Genomic DNA, 18,122 nt, shown 5'->3' on the forward strand with positions numbered 1-18,122 from the left:
TGTGGGCTAAATGTTTGTGGGCCGTCATCGGTCAAGGGTCTGGAAAATCCTCGCCGAAAAGGAGACCAGGAAAAAAGCAGGCGAACACACAGAGAACAACAATTTAGCTGCACTCATAAACATTGGCTCCTGGGAAACGGAAGGACGAACAGGAGCCAGAGGATGTGTTGTTGGATGATTGCAGCAAATTGCCAACACAGTTGTTGACTTTTGGCCATGTGCGTGTCCCTGTCTCCGCAGGTCCTTCTCTGTCTATGTGTGTGTGCTTGGACTTTGGCCACTTACCACTGGCATTCAAATTGCCAGTTCTTCTTCGCTCTCGACTCTTTTTGTCCGCCGTTGTGTCATGGATTGATAGCTATACTAACTTTGATTTATTGCCCGCTGCACACACACACAGAATCAGGAGACTGATACAGGACTGCCAAACAGCCTGGCACTCGTCCAAAGTCGAAGGATTGCAGTATTGGAGGTTCGGAGGCCCTTAATAAACTATCAATGTCAACTGCAACTCTCGGATGGCTCTAATTACAAACAAGTAGCAAAGGGCAACCAGCAACCAGCCAGGCCAACAGCATTATGCAACCCCAACTAATCAACCAACAAGGTTGACATACCTGTCGGTACTCGTGTCCCTGCTCTTGACATCGAAAATTGGCATTTATTGGATGCTGACAGAACAACATATTGGGTTTCAGGTTTCAGTTTTAGGGAGGGCACAACTTATCGCACAACTCCGACTCAAAGTTGGCTGACATGGCCCAGGAAGTAGGTGCTCTGTGCGTCCTTGATGGCGAAGAAAAAGGGATGATCCGCAATAAACTCGAATACTTGCTCTCCTTCCAAGAGAGATTCCACCTGGGCCTTGACAACTGATAACACAGGTACACAGCCAAAAATTTCCACGAACCATTTCAAGTTTTCCATGATATTTGGGTGCTCCTGAGTAAAAGTCCCATACAAAATTATTTTCCATCACCTACAGGTTCCGCGGTATAGCTAAGAATACAAAAAACCGATGTTTGCCGACATTTTGAATTACGTGGCCTATATAATTGGACTAACCTTTATTATTTTCGGTAGGACCAACTCTCAATACATCACGGCATTCCTAGAAAATAGTCCCCATTGTGAAGCATTGCCCATGTCTTTGGAATTCGACGCCAAAGTTGAAAATCCCAAAATTGTAGAGCTTTTTCTGATGGAAAAACAATTCTGAGGTTTAAATTTTGAATGGAAGTAATTTTAACTATTCGTTGTATCTATTGTTCATTGTATGCTTTAATTTCGGTTTAAAGCGTTTTCATGAGGACATTTTATTGGATTTCTTATACTAATAAAACCTTTTTTTTTATTTTATTATCTACTCCTAAATGTTGTCAAATTTTAAAAAAGTCAAGGCATCCTACAGAATGGGAGTAAACATTTACATTTCTTTATGTATGTTCAGTGAACGTATTTTAGTTTCTTAGTTCTAGAGGTTGCCATGACTTATTCGAAATTTGACAACATTTAGGAGTAGATAATGAAATAAAAAAATCGGTTTTATTAGTATAAGAAATCCAATAAAATGTCCTCATGAAAACGCTTTAAACCGAAATTAAAGCATACAATGAACAATAGATACAACGAATAGTTAAAATTACTTCCATTTAAAATTTAAACCTCAGAATTGTTTTTCCATCAGAAAAAGCTCTACAATTTTGGGATTTTCAACTTTGGCGTCGAATTCCAAAGACATGGGCAATGCTTCACAATGGGGACTATTTTTAATGAATGCCGTGATGTATTGAGAATAGGTTCTACCGAAAATAATAAAGGTTAGTCCAATTATATAGGCCATGTAATTCAAAATGTCGGCAAACATCGGTTTTTTGTATTCTTAGCTATACCGCGGAACCTGTAGGTGATGGAAAATAATTTTGTATGGGACTTTTACTCAGGAGCATCCAAATATCATGGAAAACTTGAAATGGTTCGTGGAAATTTCACAAAGTTTAATTTTGTGTTCCTGTGTAATAAAAAAAAAACAATTACAAATGTTCCTTTGTTATTTTTCTAGGATAACTCACAGGTAGTTCCACTAGCAGTAGTTCCCTTCTCGTTCACCTCGATGATGGCCTTGTGCTTCACCTCCGAGATCCGAAGTGGTTCCGATGTCTGAAGTAGACTGCTGAGGTTCGCCTCGGGAGCAAATAGTTTCTTTATTCCCAGCTGGAAGGATACAACAATTTAAGGTTATTTCCTGTATACTTTCTTAAGAAGACAAAGTCCACACAACTAAAATTTTTTTTATTTTTAAACACATACATTGGCCATTGGATAAATTCCTTGAAGAAAGGATTGATGTCTACGATTTTCAAATGGTTTTTTTTTTAGGACTAATTATTTTGGAATATTTTCAGTAAAGAGTCATTTAAAATGCTAAAGAGTTTGAAACCCCGAAGAGAGATTATAAAAACAATTCCAAAATTATTAAAAGTTTAAAAAAATATATGAAATGTTCCTACTTATGACTAACTTTCTCAATTTCATTATCATTTCTTTTGATTCAATAGAGTATTCAATTTATTAATTATAGTTGGGTTATTATAGTTGGGTGCTAACTGGGCTAATATTTTAAAATGATATAAATATTTTTCTCACGAATACTATAGAAAACTCACCTCCTCGAGGGCCGGCTGCAGGGGTACATCGAACTCGAATTTGAACTTGGGCAGCTGCACCTGTACTTTTTGCCTGCTCAACTGGGAGCTTATTTCATTGAGGTCCAGACCCTTCAGCTTCTCCTCAACGAAGGCCAATCCCTGCTCCTCCTGGGGCAGAATGATAAGGAAGACTATATCTGTCCCGGTGTACGGCAATTCCAGGGCCTTAGCCTTTAACTGCGGCAGCTCGCCGAACCTGAAGTAATCCTCTTGGGACATGGTGTCCACGCTGACCTTCTGACCTCCGTGATTGACAAAGTCGCGGCCAAAGGTGGCGTAGTCGGGGAAGCTGCTCTGCCAGTCGGCCTTAAAGTAGATGGAATTGACCAGAATGGCAGCCGTATCTTCGTCGAGGGAGTCCGGACCGATGAGGTTCTTGATTTGCTGATGGGTCTGCTCCTCCACCCAGGAGTTAATGCGCTTGGCAGTATCGGCACTCTGGGCGAAGTCCACATTCTCGGCAGCTGCTGCAAAGTTTTTGCTGACCAAGTCCTGATAGGCTTGGGCCAGCTGAAATCTCTGAGCCACGTAAATCCGATTGGCATACTTCAATTTGGGTCCATCCTCGTCCCCCTGTCCTTTCGCCAACAGCTGGGCGAATTTCTGGGCTACCTCCGATTTGTCGGCCCCCTCCAGGCCCAATCCCTGCTTCAGCTCGTCGGCGGTGCTGCCCTCGGCGCCCAAGTAGGCCAGAGCCAAGCCCGTCCTAATGGACGAGGGTGAGAGGACGATATTCCGTCCTGGCTCGGACTTGGCCAGCTGGCCATAAAGCCTCGAGGCAAACTGGGCCTCCCCGGCAGCTCGTTCGGAGTAGTTAACAGTGTTGGCCATGGCCAGAATCAAGCCCTGGAGCAGCAAAAGTGAACACGTGGCCTTGACTGCAGGACAAGTGGACGGGGAAAAAGAATAACCAAAAAATTAGAAAAGGGCGAAATGGGAGCATCTTTCCTACCTGACATGATGACACGAACTGAACTATTCCGATTTTTTGTTTGAACTGCGGTTAGATTGTTAACTGAGCTCAGACAGGTTTTATATGAATTTTATTTCTGTGTTCTGCTGTAATTCCCATAACCCACAACTGGTTTCTCCTATTCTTTCTTTTTTTATTATGATTTAATACGTAGGAAAGATATTTGGTTTTTTCGATAAATAAAACCACAATTCCTGGGTAAAGTTTTAGTACCACAAAGTTGGCTTAAGTGTACTATAAAGTTCTTAATTAGAAGTATTAGAATTAAAATACCGCAACCACACATTTTTTTTTAGATAGTTGCTTTATTTCCCCATCTAATCCTTGTTATAATTAGTATTGAATTTTTTCGAACACAGTTTCTGTGCTTTCTTAGTAAATAAGATTAATATTTAATATTAATATTTTTATTTATTCTTAATATTACGACTTTAATTAAAGTTTTAATTAGTTACCTTTACAATCCAATGTAAACTAAAGCACTGTTTTAATGAGCAATAGTCGCACTGACAAAGTTATAATTTCCATTTCCCCATATCGTGACTAAACCCCATTAAAATTAGGAATAAGATTAAGAGCAAGTATTTCACCCACAGCTCTCTTTACTGTGCTCTCTTCATTTGTGGCCATTCTCAGCACTCTTACTATCCGATATACTCGCAGTTGTTGACAAACAGTGATGTCATTTTGTTTACAATTAAAAATATTTCTCTCTGCGGAAATCACTTCGAAAGTGAAAGAATGGTTTATTAACTAAAAATATTCTATTCAGTATATCAGCAAACAAAAAAAATACAAATGCATAGATGACTGCATAGGATTTGTCAATACTTACAGCTAAATCCAATGGATTCAAAAGACTGTGTGGGTTTATCGAGCGGTGCGAGGCCTTCTGCTTTCCACAGAGAACTGAATTTTGTTTGGGCCCCACAAGAGCACTATTTGTGGAAATATTTGTTAATTGAATAAGATACATCAAAGTGTTTTTTACTGCATCGCCCTAAACTCAACCAACGTATTTCAATAGGAATAGTTCAAAAGATGCCGCCCAAGATAAATGTGTCCCAAAATAGTTCAAGACCCCTACATGGCGGTGTTCAATATTTCTTCTTCAAACTTTTTTCTTTTTATTAAGCTAAAATGAAAATCGAATTCAAAAGAATTTGCATTCGATTTTTAAATTAAAAGTTAAAAGAAACCACTATTTTAATCAATTACATAAACTATTTTAATCAATTACATAAACTAGTGTAATTGATTAAAATAGTGGTTTCTTTTAACTTTACATAAACTAGTGTAGTTGATTAAAATTGTGGTTTCTCTGTGGTTTACACTCTCGTGGTTTTTCCAAAACAATAAATTTATACAAATGGTAAAGTTCATGATGGGGGTTTTTCCTCCGTATCTGTTAATCAAGAACAATATTTTTTGACCTTTCACAGTCATGACAACGTATAAAGCTAAAAGTTCTATAAAAATGATAGGCGACGAAGAAATGCTTTAACGTTGAAATTTATTTAAGGTTTTAATTTTCAATCTGTCGGGGAAGAATATTTTCCCTTAACAGCAGACTATGAAAATACTCTTTATTGTTAAAATAAGTATCTTCTTCGAGTCCGTATGCACTATAATTAGAGGTCTAAAAAGCGGACTGAAGACCTGGGGGAGATTAAGCGGGAAAGAACTACTCGATATGGATATGGAAGTTTGGAGAGCGCATAGAGTGGGTATGCTACCGACAGTGCGATCAAGCGAAATGGAGATGTGAAAAACCTAAAGTTGACTTAACATTTGACATTTTAACAAATAAATAAACACTTTGAAACAATGCAATGTTGCCAGTATGAACTTTTCTTCTGTTAGGGCTAGTACTCAACCCAACAAAAAGTCGTCCAAAACAAAAACTTCATATGAAACAAAATTTTTTGACGTTGTTTTTCATATGAAGTTTTTTGTTTTGGACGACTTTTTGTTGGGTTGAGTACTAAGCCTTAGTCCCAGCAACATATTAGTTTTTATAAAAGAATATCAAATTTCTAAGCATCCCATTTGAGCATCGGTTTGATTCATAGCACTTGATTTCATGATTAATTTGTTTTCCTCTGTTTTCTAAGATTAATCATTTGTTAGTCACCCATTGAATAGATTTGATCAACACACAATCACTAACAATCTAATTGGGAAAATCAAATTGCTATTAGCAATTTAAATTGTGAGAGTAGCCTAAGGCTTAATCAACATGCTTTATAATACAAGTCAGCACTTTAGTTTTTTCCATTTATTTAAGGACTGACAACATGGCCCTGGAAGTATATGGTGTTCGGATCGCGAATGACGAAGGCGAAGGGATGATCGGCGACGAAGAACATAGAAAAGCCGGCTCGATTCGTGACGGAAACAGCTGGGGATTAGCGTAAACAGTGAGTATATAGTACGTAGTAACGATAACCGAATCTCTACTCACATGTGGCAGCCGCGGCCTCTGCCCCCTCCTCGTTCACCTCCAGGAACGCCTTGTGCGAGACTTGGCTGACTTTTCCGCCTGACTTATCGGCGAACAAGCCACCTAAATCAGAGTTGTCGGTGAAAAGCTCTCGGATGCCCAGCTGCAATGGAATTCTAGAGTAGCAAAACCAGATATTTTTTGTTGTACAACCGACTTACCTTCTCTAAGGTCTCTTTAAGTTCGTCTCGAAACTCGATTTTGAACCTGGGCAGCTTCACATACACCTCATTGGCCTCCAGCGGCCGGGCGAATCCAGAGATCTTCTCCTCCAGCGCGCTCAGGCCTCCAACATCGCGGGGCAGGAAGATGGTCATGGACAGGTTGGAGTTCTGGTACGGCAGCTCGATGACTTGTGCGTCCAGGTCTCGGAAGTAGTTGGCCCTGAAAGTCCCCATCTGCATCATCATTGGGACAGTGACATTCTGGTCGGCGGACACTTGGAAGGTGGAGGATCTCGTTTTATCTGGCTCAAACTTGGACTCCCACTGGCCCTTGAAGTAGATGGCGTTGACCAGCAGGGCCTTGACATCGGACGTCATGCTGCCGGGATCGATCATGTCCTTGATCTTGCCACCCGTTTGGCTGAGCACCCACTGGTTGATTCGCCCAGCAGCCAGGGGGCCATTTGCCAGACTAATGGACTCCGCCTCGGCCTTGAAGGGTTCCCGCACAGCCAGATTGTAATCCTCTTGCAGGCCGTACTGATCGTTCACGTAGATGCGGTTGGCCAGCTTCAGTGTGGCTCCCTGCTCCTTCTCCTGACCCTGAAGTTGGTTGAGGAGTTCCGCGTATTTGGTGGCCACCGCCTGCTTGTCCCCGGAAGGCAATCTCAGGGCACTTTGCAGCTCCTGCGCCGTCGACCCTCCTGCACCCATGTAGACCATGCTGAGGATTACCTCTATGGAAACTGGCGAGACGATGAGGTTCTGGTTGGCATGGCTCTTGGCCAGCAGCTGGTAGATCTCCTCGGAGGCCTGGCAGGCCACAGAAGTGGCCCACAGAATGAGGACTATGGCAAGGAAAACAAATATCAATTCCCACTTAGTTTCACACAAGGTAAAAAAAATGCCTCGAGAATAAAAGCTCGATATTTATTCCAACTTGTTAATTAATATGATAAATATCACGTATCAATTAAAATCAAAAATTATAATTTATAACCAAACGATTTGGTTTTCCCAACAATTTATTTCACTGGCTTCCAGCGATCGCCACTTACACAAGTAATACATTTGACCGCCTCCGACGAACTGGTCCCCGAGATAAGTATCTCTGTAAACTGAGCGGAGAGTGCCAAGTCGAGCTTATATATGCACTTTCGCAAGTGCCGCGAACTGCGCACACAGCTCTCTTAGATTGAAATTCAATGACTACTAGTGGGGATTTCCTAGCTGAGTTTTATTTGGTCTCACTGCTGTTCTGGGACATTGTACATGCTGGCATTGGAACCTTCCCTCGAGGCACCCTCCTCTTTTAATCCAGACCTGGGGTTCGAGTATCTCCCGGCAAAGAAGACGGCCTGCGAGTTGCGAATGTAGAACACAAACGGGTGGTCCACTTTGAAGAGCTTCTTGTTCATGTTCAGCATCATGGGTACGATCTTCATGACTGCAAGTGGGTGTTAGAATCAGTATGGGAACGTTGGGAGTAGCGGATTCTACTTACAAGTGACGGCTGCTGCCTCTGATCCCGCCTCGTTTACGTTGATGTAGCCACGGTGCTTCGCCGCCGAGATCTTTTGGCCAGTTTTCGAGGTGAAGAGGCCGTCCAGCTTGGCATTATCGCTGAAGACTTCCGCAATGCCCAGCTATTGATAAGCAGTTAAAGTTAGTAACAGGCATTATTAAATTACAAATAAATAAATAAACCCAAAAAAAACCAATATGAAACGTAGATTTTACATTATTTAAGATCAATTTTAATTTGATATGCGCCAGGTAAATTTGAAGTGGTCGAAAAGAGTGTTTCATGTAAAAACGACATGGGTTTGCATGGCCATATTGATTTAACGGAAACATGCTTTTTTTTGTGTGTAGTATAGGCTCTAGTTTAAAATTCCGTAATAAATTCGCTTTTAATATTTTTCACTCCACCAATTCCAATCCAATTCTCACCTGATTTAGTATTTGTTTGAGGTCCACGTCGTACTCTATGTCCATCCTGGGCAGAAAAATCTCCACATCCTGCAGAATCATGGCCGCATCAATGTCAGCTAGATCCACATCCTTGAGTTGCAGTTCCAACTCCTGCAAGCCGGAGATTTCGTTGGGCAGCAGAATGAGCATATGGATGTTAGAGTATTCATAGGGGAGCTGGACAGCCCGGGCTTTCAGCTGTGGTAAATCAGCGAACCTGAACTTGTCCTCCTGGTACATCATGTTCACCTCCACCCGCGTGTCCGGGTCCACGTGGAAAGCGTCTAGCGAGGTGGTCTCCGGCATAAAGGGTTTCTGCCACTTTCCCTTGAAGTACAGGGCGTTGATGAGCACGGCGCTGGTCTCGTCGTTCACGGCGTCCGACTGAAGCAGGTTGGTGATCTTGTGCTCCGTCTCCAGTTCCACCCACTCGTTGATCTGCTGCGTTGCCCCTTCGGAATCGGCAAACTTGGCAACCTCCGCCTTCGACTGGAAAAAGTCAACGGCAATCTCGTTGAATTCCGGATGCAGTTCCAGGCTATCGTTCACGTACAATCGATTCACGGACTTCAGAACGGGTCCTCGGTCGCCATAATTGCAGTTTGTCCGCCAGAATTCCCCAAAGGAGCGGGCTATGTGATGACGATCTCCTGGTCCAAGTTGCAGTCCATTCCTCAGCTCCTCGGCCGTCGATCCTGAAGCTCCCATGAAGGCCAGGGTCAAGCAACTTTGGACGGAAGCGGGTGAGAAAACCGTGTTTATTGGGGAATCTCTGTTTTGCTGCAGGGCATCTTTGGTAATGGTGTCTATCAGGTTGCGGGAGAACAGATTTCTACTTTCCTGGGGGTCGCTCATCTTGATCTGCAGATAGAAAACAAAATTCTTAAAAAATTTAAAATATATTTTAGAATAAGAAACTCAACAGTACCGTGCTTATTCTACTTTACCAGAAGTAATTGCAAATGCTTACAAAAATACTGCCTACCGTTCATGACGTTTTCGAATCAAACTACTACGGTGTACTTTTTATTGCCGAAAAAATATTCCACAAATTATAATCAATTCAACTCCATAAAAGAAAAAGTATAATAAACAAATGGGCAGGCACTAATTGCTTTCGTCATTAAAAATGGCTTTATAACAAACGCCACGAAAGCTAATTAAATGATAAAAAAGGAAACACGTCAACTGATAAAGTTGTTGATGTTTATATTATATTTTCTTATCGCTCATAATGCACAAATCTCAAAAAAAACAGTATAGTGGGTGGTGCATTCTTTCTCTCCTATGAAACACTACTCATTTGGCTTACCATAACCTAGTCTACCAGGAATCTGATAGATTAAGCACTACATGGAACTGGTAATATAATTTCTGATAAGCTGCTGGGCTCGGTGAAAGAGGTGAGGAGCGTCTTTGATTGATAACTATTTATTCGCTGATAACTTACACCGGAAAAGAGAGCCAAACGGAGGCAACTGGGGAAGGTGCGTGAGGTCTGTCAAACGGCGCGGAACTGACTAACGCCCGGAATTGCAGTGACTCAGAACTGAACGAACCGTGCCTCGATTAGATAAATTCCAAGAGAGTCTGGAGTGGCAGGTGCTCTTGGCTGAGAGAGCCTGCTGATTAGCCAGCTGGAACAGAAGCTTCCTATCAGCATATCCGCCAGGTCGATAGCTTATCTGGCTTCTTATTATAATAATTGCTCGATCATAGGGTCTTATCAATCAAGTTCCCATTATTTACTCTTATGTTTCCGAAAAAAGAGTAGCCACCGACTCTTCAATTGCAAAGCTGAAATAAATTCTTCTGCTTTTCTTCACCATGAAAGATGAGGAGTTTGCCCAGGGCTTGGAACAGTTTGCCTTTTGTCTGCTTGACCAGTTGTGCCGGGCCAATCCTGGCCAGAATATCAGCTATTCTCCTCTATCCGTGAGGACCTCAGTAGGCATGCTGCGGATGGGAGCCACGGAGGGATCGGCTACAGCCAAGGAGTTGGACGAGGGTCTCCGTTTCGGAGGGAAAGATGTGCAGGAGGTAGCGGAGAATTTCGAGACTGTGCTCAAGTCCTACGAACAGTGTCAGGTCCTTAAAATGGTCAACGGGCTTTATTTGATGAAGGGCCTCGAGATCGGCGGGCAGTTTGGCAACATTGTGGAAAAGAAATTCCACTCCAAAGCAATGGAGATTGACTTTGGCAGCGATCAAGCTGCCAGTATGATTAACAAATGGATGGAGTCGCAGACCAACGGCCTAATCAAGGACATTATCAGCCCTGGAGTTCTAGACAAGGACTCTCGGCTGTTGCTTATCAATGCTATTCACTTCAAAGGAAATTGGTCAATCAAGTTCAATGAAAACGACACTCAAGAGGAGGATTTCTTCTTGCAGTCCGGTAAATCGGTCAGAGTGAGGATGATGCATGTGACCGGAAACTTTTCCTTTGCCCCGCTTCCCAAGCTCCAAGCAACTGCCCTCAAAATGAACTATAGTGCTTGTAATCTGGTCATGATCCTCATTCTGCCAGATGAGAAATCGAATCTCACGAGCCTGGAAAGCAGACTAAGTCGCACTTCTCTACAAGATTTGTCATCCTCTATGAACCTGGAACAAGTTGATGTCAAGATTCCTAGTTTTAAAGCGGAATTCCAGCAGGAACTATCAGAGACGTTTAAGCTGGTGAGTCGAAATCGTCGAGTGATTAGTTTTTAGTTATATATTTGCCTCCTGATTACTCACAGATGGACATCAAACGTATTTTTAGCGAACAGGCCGAGTTTGGCGCTATGCTAAAGTCCCAGGCACCTCTTTTTGTGTCCAAGATCATACACAAGGCCTTCATCGAGGTAAATGAAGTTGGCACAGAAGCTGCAGCCACAACAGGTGAGCCAGGGAAAATATAGGTTCAAAAAATATTAATTTTGGAACTTTTATTTCGAATCCTTTCTTTCAGCTGTGGTTGCCACATTTAGAAGCGCAACTGCTAAGCCTCGTCCTCCAAAGTTGTTTCATGCTAATAGACCTTTTTTCTATGCGATCTATGACAACTCCCATGGTCTTCTCTTTGTCGGACACTTTAACACTACGAAGTTTGAAAAGCGGGAAAAATGTGATGCCTGTACTTATAACAACGAATGCAAATCCTGAGGAATGTGAGGTGTCTGTGAAATAGATAAGAAACACTCTTTATTAGTAAAGTAGACATCCCCAGTTCCAAAAGTCATTTTCGTGGAACCTTTTTACATTGTCAGTAAGGATGCCACTAAATAACTTATGTTAAAAATTAATTATTAATTATAAAAGCAACTTAGCTCTATTGGTTAAAAATTTGACAGGAAAAAGGGGTAACCTGTAACCCCAATAAACTCAATCCTATTGTTAAACAATACAAAACTGAACCACTCTGGTTCAACAACATTCACATTCAGCTGGAAAATAATTTGAGTTTCAGCATTCTTACGTTATCAGTGTGCTAAAAAAAGTTGTATTATTGTCGAAGACAAAAACAAGCTCAAGCGGAGCTTTGCTGATAAGGGCGCAGTAAATAGTGTGGGCCTGAAGTCAGGTCAGTCTATAAAGCACGCTTCAAACAATAGGTTACACAGCGATCAAGTAATATTATTATTAAAACGAGAATAATTGAAAAATGGGGAATACTACAAGGTTATACGGTAAGTTATTCGATAAGCAGACATACAAGACTATAGAAAATAAATGAAACAGAGAGTGCCACATGATATAAATGTAAAGAGAGAAAGCAAAACAGAGAGTACTAAGAGCTAAGAGAAAAACCCGTTTGGTAGGTGAATCAAAGAGAGCACGCTGTTGTGGGGCAATAGATATGCGGGCATAAAAACAATGGGAGCTCGTTGAGAAAATTCAGTTGTTGCTCAAAGACCTCCTCATAAAAGTCGAGGGCGGCACCCGCTTGAACAGAAATCGAAAATACCAAATAGAAGCCGCTGGAGAAAGCTCGTCGAGAATCAGCAGGTGCAGGCTGTCCAATATACGTTTCCGATAAGCGAAGCCCAGTGAATCCCCGGCGAAACGGCATATCCCAGAGCTAAAGCGCAGAACATTCGTGGAGGTGACTCATCGGTCGACTGCAATTACATAAATTTATGAAACCAAGCACATCCACTCATCCACGGTCGATTTGGGCACTTACAGCTTGCTGGTCGCTTCTCCTAGCCCTCTCCCTTTCCCTCTGCCCGCTGGTCCGCCCATCTGACGTCACCATGACCGACGCCGCCCGCCAGGAGTACGCCCGCCGGCTGGCCCTCTTCTCCATCAACGTCTACGGCAAGCTGACGGCCCAGAAGCCCGGCGAGAACATCGTCTTCTCGCCCTTCTCCATCCAGACCTGTGCGGCGATGGCCCGCCTGGGCGCCGAGGGCGAGACGGCCGCAGAGTTGGACCACGGCCTTGGATTAGCCTCCAGCGACGCCGGCCAAATCGCCCAGAGCTTCCACCAGGTGCTGGCCGCCTACGAGAACAGCCAGATCCTGCGCATTGCCAACAAGATCTTCGTGATGACGGGCTATGCGCTGCGCCAGGAGTTCGATGAGTTGTTAACCAAGCAGTTCCTCTCGGCGGCGCAGAGCGTGAACTTCGCCAAGAATACCGAGGCGGCAGCCACTATCAACGGTTGGGTGGAGCAGCGCACCAATCACCTGATCAAGGACCTGATTCCGCCCAGCGTGCTGAACGCCGATTCGCGACTGGTCCTGGTGAACGCCATTCACTTCAAGGGCACCTGGGTGCACCAGTTCCCCAAGCACGCCACGCGTCCGGACACCTTTCACCTGGACGACAAGCGCTCCGTCCAGGTGCCGATGATGGGCTTGAAGGAGCGGTTCCGCTATGCCGATCTGCCGGCGCTGGACGCCACGGCCCTCGAGCTGCCCTACAAGGACTCGGACCTCTCCATGCTGATCGTCCTGCCCAACAGCAAGACGGGTCTGGCCGCTCTGGAGGAAAAGCTGCGCATCACAGCTCTGTCGCAGATCACACAGGCACTGCACAAAACCCAGGTGGTGGTGAAGTTGCCCAAGTTCAAGGCCGAGTTCCAAGTGGAGTTGACAGACGTTTTCCAGCAGGTGAGCCTGGTCTTAGCTACATAAAGGATTAAATATAACTAAAACCCCTTTCTCCAGCTGGGCATGTCAAAGATGTTCAGCGACGCAGCTGAATTCGGCAAGATGCTGCAGAGTCCCGAGCCTCTGAAGGTGTCAGCCATCATACACAAGGCCTTTATCGATGTGAACGAAGAGGGAACCGAGGCTGCGGCTGCCACGGGTAAGTGATCCTTTAGTAGTTCTTGGCATCCATCATCCTCTGCATGTCCCATTTGTTCATCCGTGTCTGTGTTGTCTTCTTACCATCCCGCAGGCGCTGTTGTGCGTATGAAGCGCTCTGTTATCTCGCTCGAGGAACCGATTGAGTTCCTCGCCGATCATCCATTCACCTATGCCCTTGTCCATGAGGAGGACCTGCCCCTGTTTTGGGGCTCAGTTGTGCGGCTCGAGGAGAATGACTCCGCCAACAGCGAGCACGATGAGCTCTGATGGTACCTTATTTTATGTCAGACCAATAAAGGCAGCTATTTAATTTACAAGAAGATGTCTGCACGTTTCTAATACCTGGGGGTAATCTGAAATGGATCAAAACAATCACGACATTAACCAGCTTCATTTGTAAGAGTTGTCCAAACATTACCCGCATGACCATCTGCCTTGAAACTAACTCAAGTTTCTTAATCACTTGAGCGCCGACTTTGATGTTCATTTACAGGAATGGTCATGTGCCGCGCCACGATGCTCTCGTTCGAACCGCAACCCGTCCGATTCCATGTCGTGCATCCATTTAACTATTACATAATCAATAAGGACTCGACAATTCTATTCGCGGGAAAAATCCTCAAGCTCTAATTCATCATTCCATTCACAATCCGCCAATGGTCTCGTTCATTGAACTGAATTCCGCTGTCATCTCAATTCGCAGGAATGGTCATGATGCTATGTTCGATGCCCATGCCGGAGCCGGATCCGAAACGATTCTACGTCGACCATCCATTTAACTTTTACATCCTGAATAAGGACTCGACAACTCTTTTCGCTGGCAGCATACAGAAACTTTAAATAATCCGGGGTGCCTTCTACTAATCAACCATGCAAATCGGGTGTCTCATCTTCATTCGTCGTATATTGATGTCCTGGTTCGGTAAGGAGGCCACTAAAGCTCCAATCTATAATCGCAAACCAAATTTAATAAGCTTGAGACTGCGCACAATCGATGATCTTATATTTACACTTACTATTTTTGTACTAACCAACCAAGCATGTAGCCACAATAAAGTGCAATTGTCTAAAATTCTCCATCGCTTTTAGGATTCCGGGTGATGCCCGTGGCGGGTTTCAGACGCAAACACTTCATTGCTAACCATCCCTTCGCTTTATACGTGAAGTCTGATATTGATCTGCCGATCTTTGCTGGTCGACACTTGGGTTAGGCAATCTGAAGATGCCAAGGAAGCTAATTTAAGTTCAATGAAAATATAATAAATGACTGCCACTTAATAGTTGTGATCTCGTCAAGTCGAAGTAATTTATAGAAATACCTTTTGGGAAGCGCAGTCAGGCCTGACGGCTTAGCACGCTATCGCTGAATTAGTATGGCAAATCGAGCAAAGATTCCCAATAGTTGTTCTTCAAGTGCTAGGCGAGATACTCCTAATATGATTATGTGGCTGAAAATTTGTGTTCTTTTGACGATTTTGCCTTTGGGGAAAGGGAACTTTTTGTCTGGCTCATTTAATCGTAAGTAGCGGGAGCTCTGTATTGAAGAGATCATTTAGGAAGAGCTCCATATGCAGTGACCCTCTACAGGCAAATGCCCGCCTTGCATTATCTGGATGACTACGATCTCTGCCTGGATAGTCCCTCGGGTAGCTACTGCCTGGTGTATGTGGAGATTTTACCCAATGCTAGCTCTGCTTTGTGGCACCAAATCAACGAGGTTTCGCTGGACTCCAAGCATCGCTTTCGACATGATCGCGTATTTAGAGGAGTGTGTTTGGAGAGGTGTAAGCAAAGTGTAATTGACTTTGCTAATTTGAGGGAGAAAGGGAAAGAAGATATCCTGGACAAGGAACTCCGCTCTTACTACGCCAAGGTGCACCGGCGATCAGGGGATTCAGAGGAGCGCCTCCTCTACGAAGAGTTGGTCAACAGCTGCCTTAATCTTGAGTTCGTTGAGAAGTTTTCTTTAAGGGTTCGCAGCCTCATTGAGTATTGTGTGACGGCAGATGAGCAATTGGACCTAGGTAAGTAAAAGATTATTTAGTTGGTAACTTCAGATAATAATAGTTAATAGATAAAACTTTACATAACTGCTATAAAAGATGGACTTGATCTTACGTTTTACGGTCTGCTGATCTGTATGGTCCTTCTAACTTTGTGCTCCTCTTTCCACGACTACCGAATGAGCAAGAAAAATCCACAACAGACTGATAATTTCTATCGGGAGGCACCAAATAGTCGTCGTAAGTTTATAAAATCTGTGGAAAACAGCCATTCATACGTTGATTTGGGTTGCCAACAGGTGAGCAGCTCCTCACCTCCTTTTCAGTGCTTCGAAATTACCATCGACTGACCCAATCGGTTGATTCGGATTTCTCGCGTGACGTGAGCTTCTTTGACGGATTTCGCGTGATCGGCGTGTTTGTGGTAATCTTGGGCCACACGCTAATGGTCTTTATGACGGTGCCGATAGAGAATCCCGAGTACTACGAGCAATTCTTGTTCAGATTCGAGACCTCGATATTCCAGAACGGCAGTCTGGTTATTCAGATATTTTTCGTAATGAGTGGCTTTCTGCTCTATGTGAAATTCACCGAACGCCAATTGATTCAACCCACGACTGGCACCCTCGATTGCATTGCCGTGTACTTCCGTGTGTTTTTCTACAGATACTTAAGACTCCTGCCCTCGCTCCTCGCCCTCATCCTGTTCAATGGAACTCTGCTAGTGCGGCTCCAAAACGGACCCTTCTGGCGGCATCTAACCGAGGCCGAGCGGGTTTTCTGCCGCAGCAACTGGTGGAAGAACGTGTTCTTTGTTACCAATCACATGCTGGAGGATAGTGTATGTTCTGATTTTACTTAGAGAACCAATAGGTTCTGTATAAGATTACATTTTAGCAACTTTTCCTTTAGTGTTCCCATCAAACTTGGTACTTGGGGGCGGATATGCAGCTATTTGAGCTTTTTCTGATCGTGATTGTTATAACCAAAAAGTAAATACCTTTCTGTTGTTGGAATATTTGAAAAACTTGTGTGTTTTTAGGCATCCCAAGCTAACAAAGACGATCTACACAACTATTTCGGCCCTCGCTTTAGCAGTGCCTGCAATATTGACTTACATTCTTGAGTTGGATGCTATCTACCATCTGCGCCCAGAGTGGGTTACTATAAGTTTCGAAAGATTCCTCATATATTGACAAGTGTTTAACCCTAGGACCTATCGCTACTTGTACTTCCGGCATTCCGACACATTCTACCAGATGTATCCGCCCTTTTACACAAATTTAGGAGGCTTTCTATTCGGATTCCTCTGCGGACATCTTTACCTCGAGCAGCGTTGCAGGAAAGTAGTGCTTCGGGGACTTCTTAAGTACGAACTGGCCATGTGGCTGCTGGTGGCGGCCACTTTGGGAGTCCTTTTCTCAGGCTACATCTTCATCCGCCACGACTTTGAGAAGCCTTCTTTTTGGTTGGCCTTGTATGCCGGTCTGCACAAGAACTTGTGGGTGCTGATTTGCTCGGGTTTCGTGTTCCTCATGTGCTGCAAGGTGGGAGGTGGGTTGAAGAATACTTTTTGATGAATGTTTCATGTTACTCACGAATCTCCGATAGGCGTGGCCTATAATTTCTGCACCTTGCCGGTTTTCCGGCCGCTGGCAAGGATCTCATTTCAGTCCTTTCTTTGGCACATTGTAATCCTGCGAATAGTAGCGGGATATTTTAGGCAGCCGGTCTACGTGTCCAGCTTTTACCTGGTGAGAATTTTCATTGTAGCAAGTTGCCTTACTTAATTTTAGCCCACTTTCAGCTGTGCAACGTGCTGAGTGTCTTCTTGCTCACTCAATTTGTGGCTGCCGCGGTGGCACTGCTGCTGGAATACCCACTGGGAGAGGTGTTGCGCTGCTTGATGGAGCCGGAGAAAGGTGGGTTGCATCGCCGTCTAAGGAAAAATTCCAATTTAATGCGGGAAATTGCAGGTCAGAAAGAAAGCCAATCGGAAATTCAAATGAGAGGCGCGCAGTCAGCTGTTTAAAGTGGCCGTACTCCGACCAGGGATGCAGGCGAGGGCTGTATAGCATTGCTGCCAACTTTTTTGGCTTGTTTTTAATTAGCTAAAAGGATCATTGAAAATTTTATAAGTATTATGTCAATATTGTAATTAGCATTATATTCAACAAATTGGATGAAAATCGGTTCTTGAAATATATTCTCTTCCTTTTGAAGTTTTTTAAAATATTTGGGCTTAGAAAAATAGCACACTATAATATATAATAGAAAACCAATCTTGACTTGAAGTAATTACAAAACTTGTTAATAAAATAAGCTAAAGACAACTTATTATAGTTTCAAGATATGTACAAGTTAAAAATTCTAAAACGCCAAATAAACCCAAATATAAATCCCCCGAGCATCTCTGGAATGAACCCTAGCCAACTCTAGCTATCTCCCCCGCGGGTGGCAACTCTGCGCGGGTGAACGCGGCGCGGTGAACGCG

At 43.6% G+C, this 18,122-nt stretch overlaps 6 protein-coding genes across 13 annotated transcripts; 3 read left to right on the forward strand and 3 right to left on the reverse strand.

The window, feature by feature from the left end:
- Nucleotides 1-641: 641 nt before the first annotated feature.
- Nucleotides 642-4,598, reverse strand: Spn42De (Serpin 42De). Of its 2 annotated transcripts, none has more exons than XM_044393330.2 (4): nucleotides 4,517-4,598; nucleotides 2,667-3,586; nucleotides 2,073-2,214; nucleotides 642-872 (listed from the first exon to the last, which is right to left on the reverse strand). In XM_044393330.2, the coding sequence occupies exons 2-4, from the start codon at nucleotides 3,537-3,539 to the stop codon at nucleotides 742-744; spliced, it is 1,146 nt and encodes a 381-aa protein (XP_044249265.1). In that variant the 5' UTR covers nucleotides 3,540-3,586; nucleotides 4,517-4,598; the 3' UTR covers nucleotides 642-741. The 2 variants fall into 2 exon arrangements, with proteins under 2 accessions (XP_044249265.1, XP_070070081.1); XM_070213980.1 differs by lacking the exon at nucleotides 4,517-4,598 and adding an exon at nucleotides 3,661-3,810.
- Nucleotides 4,599-5,924: 1,326 nt separating this feature from the next.
- On the reverse strand, nucleotides 5,925-7,548 carry Spn42Dd (Serpin 42Dd). Its single transcript, XM_044393328.2, has 4 exons — nucleotides 7,407-7,548; nucleotides 6,346-7,196; nucleotides 6,146-6,287; nucleotides 5,925-6,082 (listed from the first exon to the last, which is right to left on the reverse strand). Exons 1-4 carry the CDS (start codon nucleotides 7,417-7,419, stop codon nucleotides 5,964-5,966), a joined length of 1,125 nt encoding a protein of 374 aa, XP_044249263.1. The 5' UTR covers nucleotides 7,420-7,548; the 3' UTR covers nucleotides 5,925-5,963.
- Nucleotides 7,549-7,558: 10 nt separating this feature from the next.
- On the reverse strand, nucleotides 7,559-9,893 carry Spn42Dc (Serpin 42Dc). 2 transcript variants are annotated; one of them, XM_070212253.1, is made up of 4 exons: nucleotides 9,773-9,893; nucleotides 8,302-9,183; nucleotides 7,853-7,994; nucleotides 7,559-7,795 (listed from the first exon to the last, which is right to left on the reverse strand). In XM_070212253.1, the coding sequence occupies exons 2-4, from the start codon at nucleotides 9,175-9,177 to the stop codon at nucleotides 7,596-7,598; spliced, it is 1,218 nt and encodes a 405-aa protein (XP_070068354.1). In that variant the 5' UTR covers nucleotides 9,178-9,183; nucleotides 9,773-9,893; the 3' UTR covers nucleotides 7,559-7,595. The 2 variants fall into 2 exon arrangements, with proteins under 2 accessions (XP_070068354.1, XP_070068355.1); XM_070212254.1 differs by lacking the exon at nucleotides 9,773-9,893 and adding an exon at nucleotides 9,251-9,390.
- A 247-nt stretch (nucleotides 9,894-10,140) lies between these two features.
- Spn42Db (Serpin 42Db) lies at nucleotides 10,141-11,695 on the forward strand. Its single transcript, XM_070212255.1, has 3 exons — nucleotides 10,141-11,004; nucleotides 11,067-11,208; nucleotides 11,279-11,695. Exons 1-3 carry the CDS (start codon nucleotides 10,150-10,152, stop codon nucleotides 11,470-11,472), a joined length of 1,191 nt encoding a protein of 396 aa, XP_070068356.1. The 5' UTR covers nucleotides 10,141-10,149; the 3' UTR covers nucleotides 11,473-11,695.
- A 173-nt stretch (nucleotides 11,696-11,868) lies between these two features.
- Spn42Da (Serpin 42Da) lies at nucleotides 11,869-14,903 on the forward strand. 6 transcript variants are annotated; one of them, XM_070212247.1, is made up of 4 exons: nucleotides 11,869-11,996; nucleotides 12,496-13,424; nucleotides 13,482-13,623; nucleotides 13,717-13,945. In XM_070212247.1, exons 1-4 carry the CDS (start codon nucleotides 11,972-11,974, stop codon nucleotides 13,890-13,892), a joined length of 1,272 nt encoding a protein of 423 aa, XP_070068348.1. In that variant the 5' UTR covers nucleotides 11,869-11,971; the 3' UTR covers nucleotides 13,893-13,945. The 6 variants fall into 6 exon arrangements, with proteins under 6 accessions (XP_070068348.1, XP_070068353.1, XP_070068352.1 ...); XM_070212252.1 differs by lacking the exon at nucleotides 11,869-11,996 and adding an exon at nucleotides 12,204-12,412; XM_070212251.1 differs by lacking the exons at nucleotides 11,869-11,996; nucleotides 13,717-13,945 and adding an exon at nucleotides 14,715-14,903 and having other exon boundaries at nucleotides 12,204-13,424.
- Nucleotides 14,904-14,998: 95 nt separating this feature from the next.
- LOC108061938 (nose resistant to fluoxetine protein 6) lies at nucleotides 14,999-17,690 on the forward strand. Its single transcript, XM_044393327.2, has 10 exons — nucleotides 14,999-15,143; nucleotides 15,200-15,649; nucleotides 15,728-15,868; nucleotides 15,928-16,469; nucleotides 16,541-16,620; nucleotides 16,671-16,784; nucleotides 16,842-17,182; nucleotides 17,240-17,382; nucleotides 17,436-17,550; nucleotides 17,605-17,690. Exons 1-10 carry the CDS (start codon nucleotides 14,999-15,001, stop codon nucleotides 17,658-17,660), a joined length of 2,127 nt encoding a protein of 708 aa, XP_044249262.1. The 3' UTR covers nucleotides 17,661-17,690.
- Nucleotides 17,691-18,122: the final 432 nt, after the last annotated feature.

This window comes from Drosophila takahashii, chromosome 2R (assembly GCF_030179915.1).
Source record: "Drosophila takahashii strain IR98-3 E-12201 chromosome 2R, DtakHiC1v2, whole genome shotgun sequence".
In the NCBI taxonomy this organism is placed as follows: domain Eukaryota; kingdom Metazoa; phylum Arthropoda; class Insecta; order Diptera; family Drosophilidae; genus Drosophila; species Drosophila takahashii.